Source organism: Brienomyrus brachyistius, chromosome 7 (assembly GCF_023856365.1).
Source record: "Brienomyrus brachyistius isolate T26 chromosome 7, BBRACH_0.4, whole genome shotgun sequence".
NCBI lineage: Eukaryota > Metazoa > Chordata > Actinopteri > Osteoglossiformes > Mormyridae > Brienomyrus > Brienomyrus brachyistius.
This window is the reverse complement of record NC_064539.1, coordinates 6,443,087-6,458,686: the sequence shown is the minus strand read 5'-3', so window position 1 is coordinate 6,458,686 and position 15,600 is coordinate 6,443,087. Positions and strand designations below refer to the sequence as shown.

The window sequence follows — 15,600 nt, the reverse complement described above, 5'->3', positions numbered from 1 at the left end:
TGTGTTTTTCACATATTTATTTCCAGGGCTCTAAGTTTACGAGTATACAATATACGATTTACGAGTATACAATATACGATTGTATCAATAATCGAGTAATCAACCGATTAATCTCAGGATTCATCGAGTGACCCTGATATATAATATAATATAATATATAGTAATATAGTATATATAATATAATATAATATAGGAGGCAGGAATCAACCAATCACAGAGTGACACATACAGTCAGTTTAAGTACACTACAGTAGCTCCTTTGACTTGCATGTTTTTAGACACTGGAAGGAAATATCTGCAGAATAGCCACCACGCAGGTAAACATGCAAACATGTACACAAAGTGGGGGTGTGCGGCGACATCGCGACTCACCGCGCCATTCTGCCACACTGACAGGCTTGCACGATGTGTGCTGTTAAAATATCATCATGCCATGTCATACATAAGCAACTGTCACATCGCAAGGACCGCGATAGTCTGCTGATTTGGACCCTCATATACTATACACCTTTCTTCTACCATATTGGCAAGTAATCAAAAAGGAACATTTTAATCAATGCTTTTTAGTAATGAATCGAGTTTAAGTAAATAATCATTACAGCTCCAATACAATAAAATATAAGATGAAAACCAGGTATGCTATCAAAAGACCACATGAGATTGACAACATTGTCTTAAATGAAGCAGTTTATTACATTCAATGGGGAGGGTCATTTTAAAAATAAGTATTTTCAAAGTGTAAATACAGTGAGAGTTTTGAATGGACTCACACACACACTGCAGTTTATCATCCATGAATCAGACTATCCATATATTCTGCTCCAAACTAAATAAGATGCATACATGCTGTTTCAATGCAATTTCGAAGAATAAGCCAATGTTTCCAGAAGCTGTGATGCGCTGGCATCCCGCTCAGGCCAGACTGCCAGCTCACTGCAACCACGCACCAGGTAAGGCATTATGGGAAACGGATGTTTTGAATGCTTCCGAATCAGCAGAATGAAAGATTCTTCCAGAAATTACACCTGGAAAGTCAACCCCAATCTGATTTAGAGATTTTTACTCCTACAATTTCCCTCTGGTGATTACATTAACAACTTTTCTCCACCATAACCATGAAAGTAACAAATTGGGTGCTAACCACAGTACTTAGGCTCAGTCTGCATCTGATTGGTCACTGTTCCATCTCTGACGCTTCTAGTATAATCCAAACAGAATAATTCATAGGTGACCCGAAACACTGAGCAGCAATGCTACTAGGAAATTATTTTCAGGTAGCAGTCAAGAATCCCCGCACTAACAGAAAGCGAGTCCCCCCCCCCCCGAATCATGAACCGAGGAGAGGGAACGCCTTCTTGTACTTCCCTACGACAAGCCAGTTTCATCTGCGACGCTGAAAGATGCTTGTGAATAGGGCTTTTGAAGTCTCGCTTGAAAATTTCCTTTATGCCACTGAAGAAGGCTCTTCTTTCTCTGTCCCCTGTATCCGCTGTCATCTACTGCCACAGAAGATGAATAAGCAGCACGGAATGCCATTCCGCGACAATAAAGACTCTGGTTTGTTGTGTCTCTTGACCGGAACCGTTTCAACAACACGGTCGCTTGACCGCACTTATGAATATTTACATGTTGTCAGCGGCCCTCGAATATACGCCCTGCTGAGGGAGTGGGGAGGGGGGGGGCACATGGGAACCACTTCAGGTCCGTGTGAGATGATGCTGGTGGCTGTTCACAAAAAGAAGGAACTTGCAGTCACACACCTTAACATGTCACTCGAAACTTCTCCGTAACCCCTGGTAACAGCTTTACATTTTATATACTTAGCTGATCATTTTATGCAAAGCGAAATGCATCTTTTTGTTTGAACTCAGGGTCAGACAGTTGTTGGGCCAGTTAGGGTTAACGGCCCAATGGTGACATCACTCGATGAATGACATCATGATTGACTCGACGTTCTGATCACAAGCACAGCAGCCTTACCTGCTGAAGCACCCCCCCCCCCCCAGGGACATGAAAGTGAGGAGACAGGAAGAACATGGTGCTCTTTACCAGAGAACCAATGTCAAAAATATCTTATGGGTATGACACCCCCAACATCTAAGACTCAGGAACAGTGGTGGACTTTAGGTGAACATGATTAAAATTCACAGCTTCCCTGGAAAGCAGGAGTTTCCTACGTGGTGGTGACTGAAATATGAACACATCTGGCAAAGCGCTCCTTTGCTGGAATAATCCTGAATGGCTGCAGATAGACTGTTTCATGGCTCTCCAAGCCGCTGACATGCAAAGCCATTACACCGGCTGCTCGACTCCTCACACAGGAACAGTGCGGTGAGACGAACAGGCGACACGAGTGGCCGAATCCTGTAGGACAGGCCCATAGTGACGGATTTAATGAGTGAGACCGGGCAAAGCAGGCTTGAATAGAGAGGGCTTCTCAGCGACTACCTACACCAATATATCTCAGCTGGAGATCGCAGCCCAAAAGTGGGGCATTTTCACTGTCGCAAAGTGTGTGGTTAAAATATTTTGAAACATTTTCTACTGACTTTTTTATTTTTAATGGTGCATGAAAGCATTCATTTACTTAAATAAAAATATTCTGAAGGCAGAAAGAAAAATTGGTTCGTCGTAGGAGGAGGCAAGATCGACCAATCAGATGTCTTGGTCCCACCTCCTCTACTTGCTTGGACCCGCCTCCTCAACAATCTGATCACTCTGATTGGTTGATCCTGCCTCCTCCGACATCAGACAACACCACAAGTAATAAAAGTGAAAACTTCAACAAGCTTGTGCACAATGTTCTGTTTACTATTAGTGCACTATATTTTTGTGAAATAAATTTGGTTCATTAAAAATTTGAGTCGTGATGTAATGACCCAAAGATAAATGTGGATGCCGAGGGTAAATCCCGCTCATCTCCGCTACGCGGACACCCCACCCTGCGAAGGCAGCTGAACATGGTGGACCTCACACCCACCTGCCGCAGACCAGGAAACATCGTTTTTATGTAACACCTGAATATATGCAAATCTGCAGTCTTGTTATGCTCAGTTCACTGTGTATGATGCTCTTGATCTGCAGGGTGAAACCACTGGAAAACCCACACAAAGCACCGGGAGGACATGCCTACCACGCTCACGCAGAGCTGGAGGCGGGACGCAAAACTACAACCCTGGCACTGTTAAGCCGCCACTATGGTTTTAAAATGCGACCGCTTGCGGGCCGGCACTAAATAAAAATAACAATAAATGCATCAAATTTATTTTAGAAAATCGCTTGTTTCATGTCAGCACAAATGTTTCCTTTTCCACTGCAGCTGCTTCTGGTCCAGAAACTAACAGCTCTGCAGAGAAAACTCCTCCGCTGGGAATTACCTGGGCGGCTAAAAAAAAATAAAAATCTGTGCGCTATAAACAAAGGCTTGGCCCTTTTTCTACCCATTTGGAGCTGGCGCCAGTCCCACTGCTCGCTTCCCACCCAAACCATGCATCTCCGACGCCAGTGGAATCCAATTTTAGAGTGACCCACGGCCGGTGAAATGCCGACGCGCCGTTTAGCGCTGAATGACGTCCGTTCGCTGCTGTCTGGCGAATTCCGGCTGGGGACGGCTCACTGGGGCATCGTTAAGGGGGAAAATAAAAGATGAAGGACTGTGGGGGATATGGGGAGGGGTGTGGCGCCACAGGGGGCCCACAGGAGGTCGCAGCCATTTTGGGAGGTGTTTCCGTGACTCTCTTGCCCGAAGACTGCTTGAGAAATGCTCTCGTAAGCTTCATCTACCGACTTCTGTGAAACAATCTGCTAATTTGAGGCAGAGAGCCGGACCCGGACTGGTTTTACCTCAGCTTGACCTCCATCTGCTGCAATGTTCGTACTTTGCCATACATACACAGCCTCCTCTAAAATCAAAATGGACCTTGCAGCATTATATAACAAAAACCTCCATCACACCAAATCTGTGAAGCAGCCAGGATTGTGGGTTATTATAAAGGTCAGATAACGCGAGAGGCGGTAGGGTGCGGCTCAGTGGGTTAGACCGTGGTGGCTGTGATCGGAAGGTTGCCAGTTCAAATCTTGTTCTCAGCAGAATAGTCACATGTCTGTTGGGCCCTTAAGCGAGACCCTCAACTCCCCGAAAATGCCCCAAAGCAACCAGATAAGCGGCTGACCCTGCAAATAGACCCCAAGCTTTCAAGTATATATCGCTGCAGTTGGGAGTCGAATGAGAGGTGCAATGTTGAGTAGGAGGGGTTTATAACAAGGGTTAGGGTTTCAGATGATAAGTAATAAACCCCTCCCACACTGCCCCTTCCAATCAACATTCAGCTCCTGGGTGCAGCGATACGCCTCCTCCAAGCTTCACTCTCATGTGTACATATGTGTATGTCACAAAGAAGAGCATGATGGGAAATCTGTGAAAACTAAAGAACTCCAACGTACTAGTAGTTGTGCAAATGGCAAATAAAACCTAATTCCGTTTACTCCTGTGACATCATGCTCTTGTGACCCGAACGTTTAATGTAAATACGGGAGGAGAAAAATCTATCATGAGTATTAATCTGGGACGGCAGCCACTCCGGATGAAAAGGCACCTTTAATTAGGCTTGACAGCAAAACGGAGTGATTAATTTAAAGAACGCTCTACTCTTGCACGGGCCCAGAGACTGCATATGCTGGTCGAAGAGGATGAACTCTCCAACGCGGAAGGTTAAATCAGGAAACGAAGCAATGTTACTGGTTAAAGACCCAGTGCTCTTTTGGTGGGGGTGGGAGATTGAAGTCGTCCAGTTAAGCCGATTAACCCATGGCGCTTCAAAAACGGGTGGGTAAAACGCCCAAAATGGCCATTCGGTCGCTTAACAGCTGCATTTACTGAAACACGCCACCGTCCGGGTGACAGTTTGAAAGGGGAGTTTATATAGCTGAAATTAAACTGTGGCACCATATTTTAGCTCAACAGCCCCTTCACAACACTCTCCTCAGATACAGCCCTGGATCAAAGTGTCAGTGAGCAAGAAATAAATTGTACAGTTTAGGAAGAAAGAGGCCGGCAAGCTGCGCTCCTTAGTGTAAGAAGCACATCAGCCGTGATTTTCTCCCCAGACCAGAACAATGGCAATTCTATTTTCTTGATTTTTTCATAATGCCGCCGAGACGCCCCCAATTATAACTCACAAAGTAACTTATGGCTGAAGGTCAAAAGGGAAGAAATTAGCTTGCCGGGGGATCACCTAGAGGACAGCACCATCGCACCAGTGCTGCCATGGAGTGCAAGGATGAAACAAATCAGTACTTCAGTAAAAGATGTTCATGTCCGCATTTGTCCTCGACAGCAAAGAAAAGTCAGAGCAGTAAAGATTATTTCGCCTTCTCCTCAAATACCAAACGTGAAATTCAGCTTCCTAATACATCATTAAGAGTCTAAATGCCAAATGATTATGATCACGACAGACCAGATTAATTACAGAGTAAAATAACCTGATCAAAGAAGATGATTTAAGTGGAAAACGTCACACCACATTAAAAGGTTAGGGGCCTGAAAGCCGTGTTATACAGACGTTGTAGCTAATTAATTAATCTACGTTAATTAGCGAATGAAGCATTTTTGAGAAGCGATTGTACGTTTGCTAGAAGCATGCATTTCTTATTGATGAATGCAGTCCGGAACACGTGCTTTGTGGAGGTTACACTGTGCACGGGTTAAGTGAGTTATAGGTGCATGCACACACACACCTGTTATTGTACAGACTGGAGTAGTATTCATTTAGACACTGACTTGGAAAAGAATTTCATGTACTGTAACTTACTTCAGTCGTTCTGATTATAAGGTTCACAGAGAAATCTCTGCTTTCTCACTCTCACCCTTTCTGCGTGTGTTTGTATCCATTTGTGTGTGTGTGGGTGGGTGTTTGTATGTGTGTACATGTGCGTCTGTGTCAGTCTGTGCCTTTTTGCATATATATGTGGGTGTGCATGTCTGTGCCTGTCTCTATGTGTCTGTCTTCTGTCTGTGCATGTCTGTATGTGTATTTGTCTGTGTGTCTGTGCTTGTGTCTGTGCCTGTTTGTCTGTGTGCCTGTCTGTGTCTATGCATGTCTGTGTGTCTGTCTGTGTCTGTGCCTGTCTGTCTGTGTCTATGCAAGTCTGTGTGTCTGTCTGTGTCTGTGCCTGTCTGTCTGTGTCTGTGCATGTCTGTGTATGCATTTGTCTGTGTATATATTTGTCTGTGTGTGTTTGTGCCTGTCTGTCTGTCTGTCTGTACTTGTCTCTGTGTATGTGCGTGTGCGTGCGCCTGGCCCATGCCCTGCTCACACAGTTGTTGCCCCCACATGTGTTGGCTAGCCGTGTGTGCCTCGGCGCGTGCCCACCTGTCTCCTGGTCACAGAGGTGCTCACAGGGGTCCGTGGTTCTCTGCCCGCAGTAGTCCTGCACCCACTGGGAGGTGATGTTGTTCTGGTAGTACAGGGTCAGCCTGGCTGGGTTCAGCCAGTTTGACAAGTCCAGGTAGCTGCCCATGCTGACCACAAAGCTGCTGCCTGAGTACAGGGACAGAAGACAGCAATCAAAAGATCAGCAACACAGAACGTCTCAGCGTGCACTTTGTTTGCTATGGGCCTGTGATTTCGATCAGATGCAATAACGCCGGCTCAGCAAGAAGAGCTGTGTATTTTTCAACAAGTAAATTAAATTAAATAGGTCAAATTATAATTATATTAAGTGTGTATGATTTTGGAAAATATTTTAGCGATCCATCATGTGCATTATCAAAAAAAAAGATTTCATAATTTGTCATTGTTAAAAGGATTATGTACTGCTAATTTAAAAAAGGAAAAAAAATGCACAAACTGCTGAAGCAGTAACAGTATTAAATTATAGAGCGTGTGTTATGGAGGGTAACTGTAGCCATACAGCTAATCTCCCCCATGCAGTTGGCCCGGAAAGTTCTCTCCAGTAATAAGCACATTTTAACACAGCCGCCACATGCCCCGCACTGCAGAATTGTGGGAATCCTATTTACCGTGAATCAGCCCGGCGACACTATTTGACCCAATGGCGCCTAACAGATAATCGTCCAATGGCTTTCATGTCGATTCCTTTTATTTACTCCTCCGCTAAGATTTAACTTAAGTTAACCCGTCTTCATTTGCTTTCGGAACAAATCTTTAACTATATGCAGCGGGGGGGGGGGGGGGGGGGGGGGATCAAAGTTGTCAGTTTTACAGTAATGCAGTTTGCGTCGCTCCTCTGGTTTAACGAGACGAGAAAAATCAATGCTAATGCAGTCGGACTGCAAAGCCCGGCGAGCGGATTTTATTTCCATTTGTGTCACCCTGTGTAGCGAAACCAAGCGGTACAGGGACAAATATGATCTAAAAAAAATAAAAAAACACTTTATAATAGCAATTTAATAGCTGGCTGAATCCAAAACTGAACTGTAAAGGCTGTGAGCAGGAACTGAACTTTAGTCTCGTTAATCTGACATAATTAGAAGGGAAACTAGGGAGAGAATTAATACCCATCTTCGACAGGACATCGGCTCCCCCCAGAAGAGCATTTAAGCACCGGGTCAGAGATAACGGCACCCTTGTTAAAGAAGAAGGCCGCTTCAGCGATGTTGAGACAGGCACCGGCTTAATGAGCTGACTGATCTTTATTTTATTTCTTTCTCTCATGGTGTTAAAAAGTTGAAGGTGTGGTCTAACACTGTGGATTTTAACTGACACCTGGAGGTGATTCAGAGCATGGGGGCTGTTTAGGAGCCAGCCGACATGGAAGGCATCGCTGTGACTTGGCTTTGGATTTAAAAGTCACAGATGATGTGTTTGCAAGCCATGGATGTTTATGTAGACTGCTTGCTCAAGGATCCGACAGTGATATGATCGCTGTGTCAGGCAGGGGATTTGAACCTACAACCTTCTGGTCACATGGGCACAGATTCATAACCTGCTGAGCCATACTGTGCCTCATCCATCCAGCCATTTACTTATCCAGGAGAGGGTTATGGTGACCTTGGCACCTCTCCCAGTAATCACAAGGCACAAGCCTGGGAACACTCTGGATGCATTGCCAGGACAGACACACTATCACACACTAAGGGTAGTTATAGAAATACAAATTCACCTGGCTGCATTTCTCTTTGTTTGTTTTTGGACTGCAGGACAAAGGTCACACAGACTCATAAAGCTAACCTCACACACACAGCTGGGGACGTGAATCAAAACCCCCAAAACCTGCAGGTGTGAGCCCACCAAGCCACCCCCCTGTAGCCGCCTGATATCCCAGACGGAGGGCTGGCCATCTCAGGATCGCTGCCGTGATCAATGCTGTAGCCCGCCGACAGCCGTGCATGTCATGTTTATTAGTGAGGCTGGAAATGTCCACTCAGGGGAGAGAGAGGGCCACTCTGGCAAACGAATATCAAGTTTTCGGAATTAGCCGCAGTAAATTAACCTACTCTGACTGTGCGTCTCTGAGTCTTTGGGGTTCGCCCACCTGCTCGACGCATCCACCCACTGCGAGTGTCAGAAGATAAGGGCGCTTAATTAAATTGCTTCTCTCTCCCATTTATATGCTTTTTTATATTTATGTAAAACATTTATAAAAATATTTCACCAACAATCACAGCCTGAAATTACTGACTGACACACACACAGGTCCTAACTTCCCTGCTCGCCCCCAGGACTGCCCTATGATGTGCCCGATAGGGCGTCACACACTGAAGTTTAGATAAATACACAGCTAGCAGAGTATGGAGGAGGGCTCACCATCTGCGACGAAGTGCTCTGGGACGTGCAGGGTCACCTTCACCGTGAGGGGGCACGACAGCTGGCTGCTGTACACCACGGCCAGAATGCAAGTGCTGATAGTGATTAATGTCAAAGTGGCCTTGTTCATGGGGCTCTGAGGGCAACCTGAAGGGGGGGGGGGAAAGGGGAAAGAGGGGGCTGATGGGTAACAGGGCAGCCAGGAGAGCTGGCGCAGCACTGGTCCCAGCTGCAGCTGGTCACTGGTCCCGCTCTGCATCTCCATGGAAGCGTAACGCCATGGTGAATTTCATCCACGACGACGAGAGGAAATGATGCCACTTACTCCCCCCCCCCCCCCCCCCCGAATTGGCAGCAAACCCCGCACTCTGGTGACCCAGTGGGTGAGGGTCATGAGTCTGGAGTCTGGAAACAATCCCTCCATGAGTCAACGGAACAGAGAAGAAACGGGTCAAAGCCGTGATGGATGACAAATGATGCAATCGCCCTCTGACATCATTCTCCGGCACACATTCTCTGACCCACACGCCACACAAAAAGTGTTAACGTGTAAAACATAATACATATGCATGTGAGGACATAAAAGGGGTGCCAGCTCTGCAGGGGCTCTGACAGGGGCCCAGCTGGAGCTCGCTGCCGTCACAGAGAGGGGTGCCGAACTCGACAGGTTTTGCTCCCTTCAGTCCCATTCAGGGCTTTAATCTACAGCGGGCCATTTCACAGCACCCCTTAATCAAAAGCACTGCTGGGAAAAAAAAGCAGAAAAAAAGGAAAATAGAGAATGATGAGAAGAGAGAGAGAGGGTAACGAAGGACATGACAGGAAGCGTGAATCCTCAGGACTGGGCACAGTCCGGGTGCTGCTGGCCCGCATGACGTTGGCACGGACAGCCCGTCCCCCGAGTCCATCGGCGAATGAGGAGGTGCGAGGGAGACTTTCACACTTAATGGTACAGCATCACCACTGTGGGTCCGAGGTCCGCTGTCACCCCCCCCCCCCCCAGACTGGACAGAGATATGGAGCAAGATAGGATTTCATCTCGAAATGAGGATACACATAAAGTGGGAGAAGGTATACAATCTTGGCTGAATGAGCAGAACGGCTTCATAAAACCTCTAATGACGATGCAGGGTTAAAAGGCCACGTCTCTGAGTGTATTTCTGCAACTTCCCATGGCGTGGCTGCGAGATTCATATCTAGCCGCATTTGGGGAGCGGGGCGGGTGGCGGGGGAGTTTCTGTGAATTTACAAGGCTGCCGACGAGACTGAAATATGCATCCCCAATTTTATACTCAAGCTCCCCCCTCCCCAACAGCTCCGACGTGTTTATCATATGGAGTTAGCGGCGTCTTGCCGAAAAAAAGCGCTTTTAACCTGCTCCCTCTGACAGCGCGACATCTCCGGCGGAGCTGCAGACTTCGGATGAAGGCATCAGCCAAATCATATTTTAATTAATGCCATTAATAACAGCTGTCAAAACAGGTACACAAACAACGTGCTATGGGGGGAAATTAACTGCACTATAAAGTCTTTTTTAAGCCCTAAACTCGCTGCTGTAACTTCTGGCTCGCCCGGGATGTCGTCCCACCTGAGCTGCTCGCGCCTTGCTGCCACTTCCTGCTAATCTGATAAATTTATCATATCCTTCACACCACGAGCTCGTTCTCTCTCCCTCTCACACACGGCCGTCCCTCAGTTCAGCTCAGCAATCTGTTTTTTTTTTTCCAGAAAATGTCTGTAAATGATGTGAAAACTTAACATCCTTCCAAAGGTGCGATTTCCATCATGCGAAAGGATTTGTAAATTAGGTGGCACCAAAGTTTTCATCACAGAGAAAAGTATGTGTGTGTGTATACGAGCTTTCTATAGATTTTGTGTTTTATTCACTTCAGCTTAGTTTAGTCTTTATTGTTGTTACTGTACAGTACGTCGGCACAACCAGACTGAGTGAGCAGCTCTGTGAGTCGTGCAAACGAAAACACAATTTATGTAATATGTAAACACTACGTACAAAAACTACAGTATAAATACTGTATGTGGAAAATATAAATGGAAAAATAGTATGTGGGGGTGCAGTGCAGGGGGGGGCTAACATATGAAAGCTCAGGAGCAAGATTGAACAATCATTAGTGGAACAATCAATGGATGGTTGGCCATCCTTACTAATTTGTGGTACCACTGTAATACAGGAATTGGTCACGTGTAATGTTGCCTGGGGTGGAGGGGGGCTAACCTGAGTCCGCTTTATACCCGGTGGGGGCTGGGTTCTCGCTACAGTCGATAATCATGACTCATCCCCCCCAGTCCTGGTTACCTTTTGCATCCCCAGTGGTGACAGGTGTCCATGGAAACAGTGTAAAGACATCTCCGAGAGCTCATGCTATAGTAAGTATGTATTTGGGGGGGGGGGGGGGGGGGGAATGAATGTCTTTCTTCTTTTTTCTTCTTCTAAGTCTAATGAAAAAGTTAACATAAATACATCTGGTTCACCACCCGTCTTCTCCCTGGCATAGGCTCCAGGCCCTCGTCACCCTGACTGGCTAGAAGATGGATGGATGGATGGAATCATGCCTTATTGGAAAATATAGATCAATACCACACAGTTTTTGACTTTAATAATATAAAATTAGATGCTTTTTTCCTTCTTCCTCATGTACTTTTACAATATTTTACTTGCTTCAGATGCATATATTTATCCATCCATTCATCCATCCATCTCTTTATGGAGAACCATACGGGGGTGGCGGGGGGGGGGGGGTGGCCTATCCCAAGCAGCACCGGGCACAAGACGGTGGGCTCACCACATTTAATTTGCTTATTAGAATAAAATGTGTAATGAATACGGTGTCTGAATGGACGCTTACATAGACCCACCCCAACATATGTGAATCCAGCTCCCCCGGTGGAATGATGATCTCGTTCCCATGTGAGGAACCAGTCATCGAGACAGCAGGAGAACAAGAAAACAGATTAATCTTACTGCCATTTTCAGACATCCAAAAACGCTCCAGCTGCGTCCAAAAGCAATATGGAAGAGAACGATGATGGATCCTGCTAATTACTTCTATGATCTTTGCTACAGGAGGGCTGTTCCCCCTACTGTGATGCTCAGAAATGTACATCCTCATAATGGGCTGTGATGCGGATGGGCTTACAGCACGCCTGCACACAAGGACCGCCATTATTACCGAGGCTCCTTGGCGGGCAGAGAAGCGCTCTCTCTCTTACACACACACGCGCGCGTCCATTTCTATTGGGAAAAACCCTAATCACATCAATGACATCCTTAACCCCTACCCAGCCCTAACATTAACCATAAGTAACCAAACAAAATACAAGTCTTTTGGCACTTTTAGTTTTTTGATTGGTCACAGATTTTTATAAAATTAAATTTCCCCTGAGGCAGTGTGCTGGTGCAGTGGTTAGCATGGTGGTGCAGTGGTTAGCACTGTTGCCTCACACCTCTGGGACCCGGGTTCGAGTCTCCGCCTGGGTCACATGTGTGTGGAGTTTGCATGTTCTCCCCATGTCGTCGTGGGGTTTCCTCCGGGTACTCCGGTTTCCCCCCACAGTCCAAAAACATGCTGAGGCTAACTGGAGTTGCTAAATTGCCCATAGGTGTGCATGTGTGAGTGAATGGTGTGTGAGTGTGCCCTGCGATGGGCTGGCCCCCCATCCTGGGTTGTTCCCTGCCTCATGCCCATTGCTTCCGGGATAGGCTCCGGACCCTCCGTATCCAGTAGGATAGATAAGCAGTTTGGAAAATGGATGGATGAATTCCTTGTGGGAAATGAAAAATGGTCCCCACAATGTCAGAATAACAGGCTTTTATCACAATGAGGGGACAGAAATACACATACAGGGACACAGAGCAAAAAAGAAAAAGTCAAACTGCATGAAAATCCCGAGAAACAGTGTTAAAAAAGGTGATAGTGCAAAAAAATGATCAAATTAAACCAGCAGACAAAAGCAGTAAGACACAGACATGGTCAGACTCCCAGAAAGGCGTCGGTATGTGGAAGGCGCCCGTCCGCACTGGGAGCTGCTGAGTCAGAGTGCGCCCTCCGCTGGGGCCACACTGACGCACCCCGTGGGTGAGGCTTAATCAGGTTACCTCGGCTGCGACGGCGCCCCCTGTGCTGCTCCGTGTAGAATTTCAGCTGTGCGTCATCCTCTGCATCTGATCCCGAGTCCCCAGGACGTCCGAACACGCTGATCCCTAGAGAAAGAGGTGGGTGTCGGGGTGGGGGGGTGGAAGACATAGAGGTGAAAAGAAGAGCAGGACAAACAAGCAACAATAAACAAACAAAAAAAAAATTAAACAAGGAAAAAAAAAAATGTTCTCAACAACCCATTCCGACTGGGCCTGAGCGTGCCAAGGAACAGTCACTGGCCCCCGCCCCGCTGTCAAATTCCGGAGAGTTAATGGTGACAGGAGGAGTGGCGCATCATTCACGGAAACCCCCCACTTCCCGGTGCGTGACACCATCCTCGAGAGGCGTTGATGAATTGATCCGTCTCCCACAGGTGGCCCGAGGCCAGAGAGAACTCCCAGGCGCTCTGCTACAGCGTGCTCCTGTTCGGTGGACCTCCTTCCCTCCAGACTACATTAATTTTCTCAGCTGCTAAGCATCCATGGGAAAAACCCCTCTAACGTGCAAATAATTTAATAAAAATCAGAGTAAAAGGCTTGGGGAGCTTCCTCAAAGAAGGGAAAAAAGTCAGTTAACAAATGAAATTAAGTTGCCCCGTTCTTCAAGGACCGCGAGAAGTTACAAAGTGATTCGATAAGCAGAGCCAACGCAATTACCAGGAGATACTCATCTGTGCTTTCGGAGCAAGGCAGGAAGTTTGAGCTGTTCTTAAATAAGTACACTTGAAAAGGTGATCCTGATGGTAAATTCGGAAGGTAATCTTCGAGTGAAATGAGGACAGGAAAAGCCACCAAGCAAAACGTAAAGCCGGCCAGATCCTGAATTAATTATCAGTGAAAACTAAATGTCCGTAAGCGGCGGATTTCTGCTTGTGAAGGCCTTATAGGTACCAGGCTCCCATCTGGAGAATCGGCCGCTCAGACATATTGACTGCAAGCGCTGGAAGAGTTAATTACTTGACTTGTTCCTAAGTCAGGTACATGTTCGATGGGCTTAATGAGACAGAGATCCTTAAATGTTCACGGAGCAGATCGAACTGGCCCGTGAGACACGGAATTAATTAAAGGTTTGGAAGAACTCGTCTCTACAGGTGAGATTATAACATGTTAAGAGCATTAAAGGTCAGTTTCACATGAAACCTTTTACATAGAGATAACAGGCGGTAGTCATTAACATGCCAGACCACCCACTGCACAGAGCACAAGCATGGCACTAGAACCAATGCAAAGACGCTTACCATCCAGAAATCCATTGCTATTTATTTTAATTATTACACAGGCCACAGCCTCCGCTTTTCCCCCGCCCCGGAACATTCCCAATGTCATTACGTACAATTACAGGAAGGACTGATGAGATCTTCAATTGTTTAATTAGGCCTGTGTTGGTAATGCAGAAAATGACTTCATCCATGTGAGGAGGCTGCTTGATTAGCGTGGAGATGCTAGAGTACTGTTTTCCCTCTCCCTCAAGCTGAAACACCCCTGGGGACAGGATATGGACCAACCCAAGTCTCTTCCACTGCCCTGGTTCTGCACAATGTTTGTGTCATGACAACTGTCAATTTTTATGGTCGCCAGTACTGTTTATCACTATTTAAACCAGTGATTCTCAAACCAGTCTATCAGTACTCCAGACAGTCCATGTTTTTGCTCTCTCCCAATTCCCTGATTTAAGCCAAGCATTCGTGTGGGGGCCACAAACAGTCACTACACTAGAGGGGGCCCCAAAGTGACGTTCTGAGTAGGGCCCCTGAAACAGTAAGGACATCCCTGTTTAGGGTACCGCCAGAACACCTGGTGGCTTGGGTCAAGATTCACGTTCCCACTAATGGAGAGATCCACTGGCAGGCAGGAGCACAGATAATTGCTCAGGATGATTAAGGACTTTAAGCGGAGTGATCTGCTGGATCAATTAGTCAGGGTGTGAAAGGGACTAAGAAGAAGCAGCAGGAGAGAAATAAGCGAGGCAAATAGGCTGAGTAGCCGCAGCAGATCTTGGGAGGATAAAAAGGGGGGATTACGGTGATGAATTCGTCTGTTTGGGCTCGGTGTCACATGCACTTGCATAAATGCACTTTGTCTGTGGTTTAACCCCACTGGCTTGCAAACAGTCCCATTTTAAACGGCTCTCAGAATCGTGGTGAAATATGACCGTTTTGGCTTTAATCTGGCTGCCATGTTGGATTTTAACACTAAACTCTGCTTGCACAGCCACTTACCCAGTACAGGGTAGCGGGAACCTGGAGCCTGTACCAGGAATCACAGGGCACAAGGCAGGGGATATTCTGGATGCCAGTCCACCAGAGGACAAATGCCCGCATGCAATTTTTCAGAAATTCACATAGCTGTATGATTTCTGGCCTGCAAAAAGAAACTAGTGGAATCTCAGAAGAGACATACTGGGATGTGAACCCACAACCCTGGACTGTGGCCGCCCGCTGAGCCACTGCGCTGCTGGCAAGCTAAATTCATGGTGGGGTTTATTAAAAACAGTGAGGTGGGGGGCTCCTTTTGGATTTTAAGATTTGATAAATTTCCCATCCCCAGCCGGGACGCGTCCCACCTCCGCGCCGCTGTCACTGACACACTTCCTGTCACACTGAAGATGAATGCAGCTTGGAGGAAGGCAGGCCCGCTACAGCGGCAAAGCGCTTCCCCGTCACCATTCACACACCCCAG

At 46.7% G+C, this 15,600-nt stretch overlaps 1 protein-coding gene across 3 annotated transcripts in view; it reads right to left on the bottom strand.

The window, feature by feature from the left end:
• The window catches only part of LOC125746383 (astrotactin-2-like), a 297,596-nt gene that overhangs the window by 138,665 nt on the left and 143,331 nt on the right, over positions 1 to 15,600 (bottom strand). For all 3 annotated transcript variants that reach the window (XM_049020314.1, XM_049020311.1, XM_049020312.1), the window contains exons 5-7: positions 12,883 to 12,987; positions 8,769 to 8,915; positions 6,372 to 6,539 (exon numbers count right to left, since the gene is read on the bottom strand). In XM_049020314.1, coding sequence (XP_048876271.1) covers positions 6,372 to 6,539; positions 8,769 to 8,915; positions 12,883 to 12,987 — 420 coding nt within the window. The remainder of the gene's footprint in view (positions 1 to 6,371; positions 6,540 to 8,768; positions 8,916 to 12,882; positions 12,988 to 15,600) is intronic.